Source organism: Ambystoma mexicanum, chromosome 12, assembly GCF_040938575.1.
Source record: "Ambystoma mexicanum isolate Mex_15411 chromosome 12, UKY_AmexF1_1, whole genome shotgun sequence".
NCBI classification, from domain to species: domain Eukaryota; kingdom Metazoa; phylum Chordata; class Amphibia; order Caudata; family Ambystomatidae; genus Ambystoma; species Ambystoma mexicanum.
Window position 1 is genome coordinate 638528026 of NC_090936.1, and position 14280 is coordinate 638542305.

General features: G+C 40.5%; 1 protein-coding gene across 3 annotated transcripts in view; it reads right to left on the bottom strand.

Annotated features, from left to right (window-relative positions):
• The window catches only part of WASL (WASP like actin nucleation promoting factor), a 619654-nt gene that overhangs the window by 586989 nt on the left and 18385 nt on the right, over nucleotides 1–14280 (bottom strand). The window contains exon 2 of one of the 3 annotated variants that reach the window (XM_069629112.1): nucleotides 2168–2238. The exons of the other annotated variants lie outside the window; for them this stretch is intronic. Within the exon in view, the coding sequence (XP_069485213.1) occupies nucleotides 2168–2221 (54 nt within the window). The 5' untranslated portion in view covers nucleotides 2222–2238. The remainder of the gene's footprint in view (nucleotides 1–2167; nucleotides 2239–14280) is intronic. 3 annotated transcript variants of the gene reach the window in all.

Genomic DNA, 14280 nt, shown 5'->3' on the forward strand with positions numbered 1-14280 from the left:
ATTAGACATAGTAACTCCACTTAAAATATGTAAAAGCAAACCAAGAGCTCACTTGAACACATGGTTCTTGCCCAATCTAAAATCCTTAAGAGCTAAGAGATAAATTAAAAAAAAAAGCAATCTAGAAGCCACTTCGAGACCTCTACCTACAAAGGAAAACACTAAACTAATCTAATCTGGTTAACTGGATTGACCTCTATAAAAAATAAATCATACGAACTAAACAGGGAACCTACAATGATAGGATTCACAAAGCCAGCTCCAGCTCAAAAGGAACTCTTTAATATCCTAAGAGAACTAGAAGCTCCTATACCACAGACAGACTGCGTAAAAGACAACATATGGTGTACCAACATTCAGAACTCCTTAACTAATAAAATCTCCCTCCTACAGAAAACAATTACAGACTAAAACGCCACTCTACCTATCACAGACAATAATGCAGCCCCACCGGATCCAGCCACTAAACCCGACCAAAGGTTTACATTCTCAAAAGTCTCGATCCTCAAGGTTGAAAAAACCATCATCTCCCTCAAACCATCAAGGTGTCAGGGAGATAGCTACTTAGCCCAGTTAATCAAGGATGCCGCTAGAGACTTGGTGGACCACAAAGTCTTGGGTCAACACCTAGCCACTGCTGCTCACTTTTCACAGGAGGCCATCATATGGATTAAATTCTTTTTGAACAACAGGACTGTGAGAGTCTTTTCTACCACAGACACTGCTGACCCCATTCCAATTACCTGTGGTGTGCCACAAGGTTTGTGAGTCTTGTCAACAATGTACACTATCATCACAAAGCCACTGTTTGACAAATTGGACCTTCTGGGTGTCACCTACACTAACTATGGAGAGGACACCCAGATCCTCATTCTTCTTACAGTTGATTATGTCAAGGACATGGCTTTAGTGAACATAATTTACTTAATCATTCAGGCATGGATGGCTGGCCATGGCCTATGCCTGAATGATAAAAACAGAACTCCTAATTCTTGGCCCGGCAGTCAACCTGAGCAAACTTAACCCAAATTACTCCTTCATCAATATTGACGGAAACACTATTAATGTGGTAAAATAGGTCAAAACTCAACTTTTACTCTAAATAAAAAAAGTGAGTGCCTTGTCATCTTCCACAGCATATACTTGCAAGTTGATTAGGGCATGCAAACCTTTTCTCTCCAAGGAAAGCTGCACGATCTTAGCCAGAGCCCTCATTTTGTACAAACTGGATTATTACAATGCACTCTACTTAGGAGCAAATAAGTGTATTGTCAAGAAAGTCTAGATTTTACAAAATAATGCGCTCAGATTGGCTTGCGCTATTCCTCGGTGAGAGCACATTTCAAAATTAAGGAGACAGAACAAATGGCACTCTGCCAATGAAAAAAAATTACGCTAAAAATGCTCTCCCTTACCCATAAATGTCTTAACGGTGCTGCCCCACGCTACCTTCCAGATAAAATTGTCAAAAAATCCTCTACCCCGCCCAACTAGCACAGTCAACTCTTGCTGTTTGATTGTGCCTAGATTCAAACTAAAAAAAAGTCGGGGGGGGGGAATAGTAGTTTCCCTGTCATGGCGGCACAACTCTGGAACGGCCTCCCCCTCTCCCTCTCCCTCTCCCTCTCTTTGAGAGAGGATCAACGCTTCCTGCACTTCAGGCGCAGTATCATAAATTGGCTTGTCTCTAAAGACACATGACCTATCTACGACAGGTCTCCTACATCAATCTCTGACACCAAAAACTCCAGCCAACTACCCTTTGTTACGTTTGTGAGCCTACATCACTCCTCCTTTTTTAGCTCTACCTACATACAACTTAACTGCAAATGTAACCTTAGTAACAGTTCTTGTACATACCTTCCTGTGTTTATTATGTATAAATCAAATTGTAGTGCAATGCAAACAAACACTGCAGTGTGCCATTTGGGTGATGCTGGATTACTTATCTTTCATTTGATAGATTGTTGGACACGTAAAGCCTGTGCCTAGCAGGCTATTGAGCAGGGCCCGGGTTTGAATCCCCAGCATTGGACAATACAAAAAAAAATATATATATATATATACTTCTTTTATTGTCCTGTAGAGGTACACTTCAGGCCAACCCCATTATTTAGGGCATACCCCCTCGTTGCAGCCTACAGCACCCACCTACTCGATTTCTCACCTCACTTAAAAGCACTGGCCCCATATCCACGAGATGCGCTTTTAAAATATCCATGTTCAACTATTGTTGGCCTGAAAAATAAAAATGCCATTAATGCAATACAAATCTGCCTATTTCACCTTTATGTAATTTATGGCTATAGTTGTGTTTTGTTACTAGAAACTGCTACAATTTTCATAAAATTCACATTTAAATGTAATGAAATACAAATAAATATAAGCATTTCAATAAAGTTACATATAGTTTACCAGTAAAAACAGTCCTAATAATACAATATCGGCTAACAGTCAGATGAACCTGTTATATATCGGTACATTGAAAAGCTATAGGCTTTCCTTATCTCAGATATATAACAGCACTACTTCTATGTGCACAAGTTTGGAATTCTGATTTCTTCTTATTGCTGGTCAAAGAGTTTCCCAACATGCAGCCAAACACTATGTAACGCAATGTGCATTGTTGCAGTGGTCGTATTTAGGCAATAGTGCCAAAAACCCAGTTTTAATTGCATTGTATTGGTGCACAAACCAAAATGAAGACATAAATCGCGCCCAAACACGGGCACTCACAGAGAACGTGCCTTTCTGTCAAGATTAGGTCTACATTTGCAAATCTGACAGTAGTGTTGCTTCAGTAACAGTTGCCATTTGGCATCACATGTTGCTCTAACAGGTATTTGATTCGTCCACATTAGCAGTCAGAGTTTACGCACCACTTGATCTGGGCACTGCGGAAGATTCATTTGTGGAAGACAGTATGTATGGATAATACCCTCTAAATGGGGGTAATTAGGGAGTTTTCTCATGTGAATGTAATTACTTTCGCAATCCCATTTTTTCAATCTTTTTTTAAAGTCATGTTTGATGGAGTTATATCTGCCGCAACGGGCATCTTCTATTGACCAATGAAGTTGGTTGTACAGCTCTTTGCACAATTCATCATATAAATTAGAATGATTGGTCTCTCCCAAATTGAGGACATTACCTTTAGTTCTTTAACATTTGGAATTCTGGATGAGTAATAGCCTTCAAAAGGAAGAAGGCCTCTCTGCAACAATAGAGTAGGTTTTAGCTAGAGAAGGTCCAATTCTACCCTTATGTATTGAATGAGGGAAGTCGCAAAACAGTTTGCCAAAAATATCATTCCACTCCATCCAGCTAGGATACATTTCGGATCGAAAAAGGGCCTCTAGACCATAGGCTATCACAGGGATAAACAACTGAGTATATAGTATCATGATCCCCTGCAGTGAGTATCCCGCATATTTCGAAACAAAGCTACGTACAAGCAGAGCTATCCGTTTTGCTCGGCAAACCTTATTTTCAGTAAGAGGAGTGTAGCCAAGTCTGCTGTGGATTTCAATACCAAGATATTTTTAAGACTCAGTGTAGTTAATTGTCCCCCCAAGTGGTCACCATTTTAGGCTTATTGACCTTCTTGGAGGCGATCAACATTATCCAAGTCTTTTTCAGGTTAAATCTTAGGTTGTGTTCAGTTGCAAAAAGGCTGAGCTCTTCCAATATTGCCTTCCTACCACTGTAGGTATGGTCTACTATGACAAGATCATCAGCATAAAGCATTGCTGAAACCCGAGTAGACCCAAATTCAGCTGGACAATTGGCTTTATTCCTTAGTCGATCTATGGAGGTGGGCAAGATAGAGATTAAATAAGTGAGCTGCCAACAGACTTCCCTGTTTGACACCCCTATTAATCTTAATGGGTCTTGTAAGACGACCTTCGTTGTCCAGACGTATTTGGGCACTGGTATCAGAATGTCATTTTATGATAATCTCTAATAGCCAGCTCGGCCAATTCATAGCCGCTAATATTTCCCACAGCTTAGGACAATTTACGCTATCAAAAGCGGAGTTGAAATCTATAAAGGTTTTTCTCCTCTGCCACGCTCAACACTCTACTAGTGGAAGTGATGAAATGAAAACAAATGCTGCGTATATCGATTGCCTGCAAGCAATGTTATATGATTGTAAGCATATAGCCTATAGCCAATTCAGCATATTGCCGTCTCTCAAAATAACCTTTAGTAACAACAAACATGATCTAAAAAAAGCAAAAATAAGCTTCCCAAATAGTATGCACAATTGTGGCATCAACAAACTGTTGGGGCCAAGTGCCAGACATGGTTTAACGACTCTTAGTTCATCAGAGTTTCAGACAAATGAAAACAGATAAGAATTGTTTTGTGAATGTTTTACATCAAACACTTGTACCAAAATTGATTTTGTAAAACAAATGGAGCTTTGTTTGGCAAGTATTTTACCTTCAGATATTTTACACAATTGAGCTCTGTTAGGCCAATATTTTGCAAGCATTGTTTTACAACCATCCCTTATGCCGCATTGTTTTACAACCATCCCTTATGTCGACACGTGTTTTGACCCGTTGTGTCATCATCAGGGCTGACTTAGATGAGAACGTCTACTACATACAATACTGTTTAGAACCCAATATCTAAGAAGAACCTTCATGTGTGTTTAGATATCCCTGTGGAGAGAGGAAGGGTGAACAAAACAGCTGTTTAGAATATTGTGTTAAACACATATCAGGGACTATTATCTACAATTTGGCTGTTTTCTGTCCCCTGACTCAATTACGTAGAGGTGAATTATATGTAACCAACATTGTGCATCCTTCCTTAAGTGGCACAAGCTTTGATCAAATAGTGACCCAGATGAGCCTCCCCGAATATATACCTGAATGTGATACTGAACATTACCCATCACACTGAGCAAGTTATAAGATACGTGCATTTTAAGATTTACCTAGATTTGGCTGTGCAGATTGCAATTCCAAAAGAGTGTTGTTGATAATCACTGTTAATGCAAAGTGAAGTCTTCACTACCTGGTAAATGAAGCAGATCTATTAGTAAATTGCATGGTTGACATCAAATTATTTCTAGATTTAGATTCCCAATTGGTGCCAATTATCGGCATTGGATCTGTGTATTGCCATTAAAATTGGAAAGCATGCCTAAATGGCTAGCCCGTTTAGGAAACGCTGCAAGTAGCAGAAAGTTCCCAATAAAATAGAACTCGTCCCATTTTGGCTTAGCTTGCACATGTTAATTGTGGTGCAAAAGTAAACTGACGTGAACAGCATTGGTTCTAAGACTAGTAGTCTGATATGAAGGCTAAGTATAATTGGCAACACAATCAGTTTCTGCTTACCTGCACGGCAGCAGGTAATCAATGACTACTTCAATGCTCGAAAAAGCGGTTGCCCCGTTTTTATTGCAATAGCTGTAAGCAAGTAAACACTTTGTTTAGTGTCTGTTCGTAATATCAGTAAATCACAAATAGATCACGTTTGTTCTGAAAGTGTCAGCATGTAAGCGGGGTTGCAGCTTACCTAGCATGCATTTACCAATGGAAAGGAATAAACAAGTCAATGCGTAGAACACTGTTCACCGGCAAATGCCCGTCTGAACTAGTGTCCCTGCTTTTCAACATTTGGGTTGGACTCATGTGATGGGTCACATGACTGCGCATCATCATTGTTATGGCAACCATTTACAACAAATTTCTTGAATGTTAAAACCCATGCGCTCATGGGGCAAAAAGATAATAAAGCTATATATTATGCAAAACAGAGGTGTGGGGGGGCTGGGAATCTCTACCAGCACGAACACAGCCCAATTCCACACAAGATTTCAATGTAACACACAGATTGACAAGGTAATGTAACAGATATTCCCATGTGGAGCCTCCAGCAACAATAACTACCAACAGCAGAACATATATTCACACGGAGTGACGCTGAGTGTTGGCAGTGTTGGGAACTCTGTTTTGCTGCCCGACTACCTCGTTGTGAAAGGAAGTCGCTTTTCCCTTCAAAGACCCAGCACAGGTCGCGGAGCGACGCTGAGTGTTGGCAGTGTTGCCTGGGGTGCCTGGAGCGCCTGGGGAGCTGGAAGCCGCCACGGCCCCCGCCCAACTCTGCTCGCTTTTCCTCCTTGCAGCTCCAATCGTGTTTTGTGCCTGAACGCGTCTCTCAGTGCATTTATTTTTATTTTTTAACTTCTACGTGATGCCTATGACTTCTGTGGTGTACACCTTAGATCCTGGCCCCTCGGGGACCAACTTGGACAATGCAGTGGTGTATCAAGGAGAGGAAGATGCCACTCATCCGCTCACACGGCGGCAACAACGCTTCCTGGTTGCAGACGGCTGCGCTCCCACTGACCCGCGCTTGGAACTAATGGTAAGTCGCTGCAAGTTCCGTAAAAATAACTGTGCTTCCTCTACTTCCATAGACTCTGAGAACTATTTTGATTGTCAGGATAGCACTTCAGTTTCGTGCAGTACTGACCTATATCCACTAGCAACGCCAACTTCCCCGCTTCCGACTATACTAAAAACATTACAATCAGAGCCCAACATAACCTATGCGGCGAAGGAGGGAGAGTCCGCTGTGGTTGATGATGCTCATAGGGCATCTTTGGACTCTGCAATTGTTAGCTGTGCATCTACAAACACCCGACTGGATAACACAATAGTTAATGCGGAGAAAGGTAATGAACTGCTGTTTACTAAATCTCTTTCAAGCATGGCCGGAACGGTAATTGATTTTGACAAAGACGTACAGGAGATGAGTATTGCTGTCGGTGATACCACTAGCGGAGGCATGACCAACTGCATAGACCCTACAGACAGTGCTAGTGGTATGGCTAGCGATGGCTGTGAACTTAACGACAAACGGCCTGCCAGACCTCTACATAGCCCCAATAAAATCCTCCAGATTGCGGAAAGAAAAACTGGCGAGGTTGTGGCCCACAGTGAGCTCTTCAGAAAAACACCATTGATGGATGCTGCTCCCGGGGAAATAGCTCTGATAACACGGCCTAGTCCTGGATCTGCTTCGGACTGCCCGCCATGTGTCAAGAAGAACTGTGACCGATGTAGCCCGCTGGTCCTAGTAGACATGAGACGTGTAGACTGCAGAACGGAAGTATCATCGGCTGGATCCCGCAACCCCTCGGAACAAGTGAAGCCATTGGAGGTATTCTCGACCTGTGAGGACCACGTCTGCAGTCTCCCAGCTGGCCCACTAAACCCAAATGAACTTCCTAAACCTTGGTTAAAACCAGTGACGAAAAGGAAACGTACAGAATCCATCAATGATGATTTTAGTGACCTAATTATTACATCACAAAAAAGGCTCGCCGATGAAAGGGAGCGAGCTGGCTCTCCTTTCACTGGATTGGAAATCTACTGTCCACCGTCTGTGGTAGATATACAGCCAGATGCTCGATCTAAGAAAAAAATCGAATTTACGTAAGAAAAAAATCTAGATTCTCTCGAATAAGACCTCAGAAAAGTAACAAACAGAATAGCCAAACATTAAACATGGCAGAACTTATGGGTAAAGAAATTACGAGAGAACTAAATACACTCATAATGGCTGCTCATACAATTTCGATGTCGCCATATATCAAACTGTACGAACAGCTGAATGAGAATATTAAAGATCAAACAACTCTTATAGCTTTGTTGAACTCGAAAATTATCAATGTGGATCAAGATCTAAATTGGATGAAACAAACTTGGACTGATGACCATCTAAGAGCTGATGCATATATTAAGACCATTGTGGATCAAACCAAAAATAGTGCGATGGACAAACGACTGTTCGTCGAAGTAGCTCGAGAAGCCATAACACTACTGCAACAACATAAATCAAATCCTGCTCTTAAATCAATGATACCTAAAGAGATTATAGAGCAGAATGATGATAAAACAAAGGAACCTGCTGCGAACAATACAATAGACTGAGACCCAAATTATGATCCCAGATACTAGTTTAAATGCAGAGATAATCACGCAAGAGACGAGGTGTGAAAAAAGAGATGCTAATGCTCCTCCGAGGAAATGTACACAAAAATCAAAACGACCACGAGAAGCTGTCATCTGCATAAATGAGAGAAATAGAATCTGTAGTAGCGAAAAAACGATTACGCTCACCAGACAGCTAAAAGATGTTCCACAAAGGCGCGAAGTAAATAAGAAACCATACCTACCTCAAATGCAGGACATTCCCTCTGACAGAGATGAGGACTTAATGTCAGCAAATCCTGTAGACAAGTGTATAATGGACGTTGCTGTTTCAGCTTCTCAATCAGAACAAGGCGTCAATGAGCCCGAGACACAAGATCTCATGAACTCTATACTTATGATTCAGGGTTCTGGTGTGACAGTCTCTCCTGCCAAGCCAGATTCAATACAAAAAGAGGTGTACCCAATATTCGAATTAAAAAAATCAGATGTAACACTAAATAATAAAGTCAGAGACAAGATGATTGAGAAAAAATCCAAAAAGAAAAGAAAAAGAAAAAACCAATGTAGATCGAGTGTACGATCATTCTTAAGGAACATCAAAGGGCTTTGTTCTACTATAAACATCAAGCAAGCGAATGAAACCGCCGCTAAGGCTAATCCTTGTACAGTGAAGAATTCCATACCAGCTGAGCTACTAAACTCAAAAGACGCACCAAACGACCAACCTGTTGGAATTGTGAGCATTTCTGAAGAGCTTTTAGATCTCTCAACATATGAGCAAGATGATTGGATTGAGATTCCTGATTCGGCCATGTCTGAGGATCGGCCCCCCTCAGACGCCTTAATCAACATTGACCTCAATATAGGGAAAAAAGACCAAGTATTCCCTAAAACGAAGATTCTTGCAAAGCAGCCGGCTAGTAGAACCATTCCTCCTTCCAAACCTGGCTGCCCAGATCATGAGACACATGCACTTCAACAAAAAGACACTAACAGTGATTCTCCCAAACACACTGGCACAATCTTACCCACCGTAGTGGAAATCTCCTCTGAATGTATGACAATTGAGGCTAAAAGAGCGCTAACCTTAGCCACCAAGAAACTCTCACAATCTGAGATAAAGCATAGCTCGAGTAACTCGGACTTGTGGAAATATGAGCGAAACCTTGAGATCTTGGAGGCTAAAATGGCGCTAATGGATAAAGGATTAACTGAACCTATTCTGATAAGAGAAGTTGATCTTAAAGTAGGATCTCCCCATAATCTCAAACCTTCTTTGGAACAGTCTTCAAAAGCTCCATCATCGCTACAAAAGAGCCATTGGATTCCGCTAAAACCGACATACCTGAAAGTACAGCATAATGCACGAGCAAGCGACGCTGATGGCCCTGATTACAGCCTACAAGTTCGAAGATCTAAGAAAATGGGAAAATACCTGTTGCGCTTAGAACGTATAGTGAGAGAAAAAGATGATTCTCTTGAATAGGAATAATGTGATGAAGCTATTACATCATATTCCACAACTAAGAACTGTGGCCTCTGATGACATCCTAATAGTAGAATTCGAGGATGAGAAAAATAATGACTGCGTGATCCTGCATATAGCTTCTAAAATCATCTGTGATTCACTTTTAAACGCTGGAACCATTCTGAACTCCATGGGGTTTGATATACATGAAATTCAAAATCCACAGAAGGCAGATCAACCGATGAACAAAGGACTGGTACTAGTCTATAATCCTGAAACTGAGAATAAAAGTGTGCAACGTGTTGAAGAACTATACTCAAAAAGCAAAAATGCCCCTTCAAAGTGCCACATCATTAATGAAACACAAATTTCAGAAACAGAGTTAGTTGAAGTATCGACTGAGCAGATGTACTCCAAAATGAAGAAAACAATCAATCCACAAAGGGAAGACATGGACTGGTCATGGGTTGCTAAAACTATTATCAACACAAAACATAGCTAATGCCCAAAGATCAAGGAGACTGGCAAAATATGCATCGCTTCATGGAACACACGAGGACATTCACATCTTTTTGAAAATACATCTAATGAACTGATGGACATAGACTTGCTCTGTTTACAAGAGACTTGGCTACTGGAATCACCAATAGCAGACGGCTTTGAGATAGCCTTCAACAGAGCAATTAAAGGGGAAAAAGGCCGACCCATGTCAGGAATGTTAACGCTCGCCAAAGTAAAAAGTGGTATACGTATCTTATCTCATACTATTGTGTCACCATATATACAAGTGTGCAAAGTGAAACTTCCGGAGAGATACGTGAACAAAGATAATGTACTAATACTGATTAATATATATTGGCAACACGCAACAACATTATTAGACAACTTCATGGAAACCATCTCGGAATTAATTTGTAATATCAAAAGGAATGAAAAGGATACAAAATATCTTAGTATGTGGAGACCTAAACATAAATTGTCTGTCTATTATAAACTACTCCCTTGAAGAAAAACTAACCAATGGCGAACAGGCAGCCAGGCGATGGATGCAAGAAATGAAAGTTTGGAACTTACACTTGCTGAACGGCAACACGCCAGGGGACATTCCCGCCCATCCAACCTGGAGAAGACTTTTGCAAAGTTCGACAATTGACTACATGTTCGTAGATGGAATCCTAAGAAGCGAGGTCTTGTCTCTCAAAATCATCGAAATGAAGGTTATCGATCACTGCCTAGTAAAGCTGTATTTGAAATCAAACGAACCTAGAAGACCAGTTGTCCATGAAGTACCAACACTTGAAGCAGGTCCTGGCCGTAACAGGCTAAGATTGAGTGAGAATAATATCATCTCACTAAGGAAATCACTTGAAAATACAACAGAAACGGAACAAATCGAGTACACAACTCTATTAGAGATATATCGGGAGTAGCAACACACTAAGGTACGACCGGATTTTACACAGCTCCATGCATGGAATGCAGAAGTTAACGAAAAGAAAAAAAATCTGAAAAAAGCACTGAGAATGCTCAAAAACAAGTCCAATACAAATAACCAAAGCATGATAAGACATCCGAAACAATCCTATAAGAAATGGCTAATCAGCCATAAACACATCATGTTACAGAGAGATGCCGAAATTATGATGGAAGTACTTGCTAATAGTAAGACTAGAGATTTTTGGGCCTTGCTGAACAACATCTCAACACCCCAGGGAGCCATTATGAAATCTATGATTTCAGAAGTTCAATGGATCAGACACTACGCAGAAACATTCAATAACAATCAACCCAATATAGGAATTTTACCATCCTCAGAGCAGGAGTGGTCAATTGAAATAAAAAAAGAGGAAATCTACAGAAACATTCTAAAATTAAGCACATCCAGAGCACCAGGACCAGATGGTCTAACAAATCAACACCTAAAACAACACCCAGAACTATGGGCAGATATCTGCTACTTATTATTCCGGACCATTCTCCAGATGAAACAAATACCATCTTCCTGGCGGTGTGCCATTGTAGTACCAATTTTTAAAAAAGGCGATCGAACTGACCCCAAAAATTACCGGCCGATAGCTCTGCTTGATGTGGTCAGCAAAATCTTTGCCTCCCAGCTCCAAAACCAACTATTACGTTGGATCCAAGATACCAAAAGATACGACCTTCGACAAACTGGATTCGTGAAAGGAGTTGGTTGCGGGCTGAATCTAACAATTCTGAACTTTCTGAAAATGGAAGCAATTCGACAAAACAGAAAGATCTACGTAGCATTTGTCGATCTATCTAGCGCTTTTGATACCATCGACCGAGAGATGCTCTGGGAAAAGATGAAGAAATGGAAGTGCCCAGATAATCTACTACAACCTATAAAGGAACTCCACACGGACACAGTCATTATAATCAGACATTATTCAAGTGGAACGTTGAGCAAGCCAATCGAAATGAACCACGGTGTGAAACAGGGCTGCCCGCTTGCAGCAACGCCGTTTGGTTTATTTATATCCGATATTGGCGATAGTCTCGCAGATGTAAACTCCTTCCCACCAAAAATAAATGGGCAGGCAATAAGTTGGATGCTATATGCAGATGACATTGCATTACTGGACCTAACACCAATTGGACTAACTCGAAAACTAGCGGCTCTAGAGAGATATGTAGAACAAAATAAACTAAAAATCAATCCTGCAAAATCTGAAATAATAATCCTGCAAGATTTAACACGAAATAATAAACGGAGTACAAAAAGCATCCCAAAGTGGAGATTGAGAAATGACATCTTAAGATGTGTGAAAAAGACAAAGTACCTAGGTGTTTGGATTAATAGTAACAAATGATGCTCCCTGGACAGAGAATGCTAAACAAAAATGCAGACAACTAGCAAGTCAACGAGTAGTAATAAATAAAAAGTTTGGGAAATTCTCGCTACAACCAGTAATAGCCCACTATAACCAAAAAGTGATTCCATCACTGATCTATGGGGCAGAAAGTGCCCTAGGAGTGTCTGCCACTCTATGGCCAGAACTAGAAAATCAATATTGGAGGAGAGTCCTGCATTTACAGAAAGGAATCTCGAGTGCATGTGTGAGATATGAACTTAATTTAATATCCATGCATGCCCGAGTGTTATGGAACATGCTATCCATATATCGGAAAATCATCACAGTAGAATGTTTGCCTCAATTCAAGATCTTACAAAATGCTATGAAGGGCAACAAAGAAACTCTACTATGTAAATGGGCAGTCGGGTGTAAAAAGCAATTAGAGCTACTGGGAACTGATCAAGATACCCTGAGAAACAACCCGAATTATGTGAAGAAAAAGCTATGGGAACAGGATTGGTGCTCGACAGTTGATGATCGCAATCGCCACAAACTTATGGAAGATGCAGCTATAGAGGCAAAAGATCGAAAACAACTGCCTCAATACTTGATGAGATCAGCTAATGCAAGACACCGAGCAAACTATATGAAATTTCGTATGAACTTAACACCAGAGTAAGCCGAGCAATAAGAACGAGGAATTTGAAAGTATTACTCAGGTGTCGTTTCTGTAATAAACACCAAGAAACCCTTAAACATTTAACACTGTACTGTGAGGCCCTGAAAAATCAGAGATCTGTACACTTAGGACATATAGTGCGAAAATACGCCACCTTAAGTGGAGAGGATCTATGGCGAAAATGTCATAACCCATGTGAAAAAGACACTTTCGGGTTGACATATTTCGTGGAAATACTTGAAAGTTTGCTAAAAGAGAACTAAATTGGAGAAAGAATCTAAAAAGTAATGGGTGCTTCAAAAATGTTGAGATGAGGTGAAGAGGTGAAGCAAAGCCAGACAAAGGATTGGTAATGGAGAAATGAATAATTTGTAGCGAACAGAGTAATAAAAAGTGAGATCAACCAAGTCGGCGGGAAGCAATAAGTCATGGAACGCTATACTCTGCTATGAAAAATGCACCGTAATGATCCATTTCTGAAGCACCCTATAGATAGGGGAGGAATTGTGTGTATAATTGTTTTTTCAAAAAGTTTGTACAAACTAAATGAAAAATAAAATTATATATATATATATATATATATATATATATATATATTCACACAATTGCGAACGTAACATATGCAGGTATTTCATGTCACATTTCTGTTAACATACAAGTTCTAGTGCCAAAACCTTCCAAAAAGCAGCAAGTGCCTATGGTCCTTTTATTGGTGCACCTTTGCCTTGCACTAATTACTTGGGACAAGTTGCTACGTGCAATCAATATATGGCTTCATTATTTAATTTTGCCCCATGAGCGCATGGCTTATACACATGCAATGAATAATACAGCGAACTGATTTATGAGTTGTGAAACAACATCACAAATTTCAAGAAATCTGTTGAAAATGGTTGTCACAACAGTAGACAAGTTCTAGTGCCAAAATATTTCCAAAAAGCAGCAAGTGCCTGCGGTCTTTTTACTGTTGCGACTTTGCCTTGCACAAATTACTTGGGCCAATTTGCTACATACAACTAATATATGGCTTTATCTTTTTGCCACATGAGCGTATGGCTTTTAACATACAAGAAATTCGGTGCAAATGTGCCATAACAATGATGATGCGCGGTCATGTGACCTATCACATGACTCCAACCCAAATGTTGGAAAGCAGGGACACTAGTTAAGACGGGCTTTTGCCGGTGAAAAACCAGTGTTATACGCATTGTGCGTTTTCAAATGGAAAGGAATAAAACACGTCACCAGGTAAGCTGCAACCCTGCTTACACGCCGACACATAATACGATCTAGTTGTGGTTTACTGATATTACAAACAGGACCTAAACAAAGTGTTTACCTGCTTACAGCTAT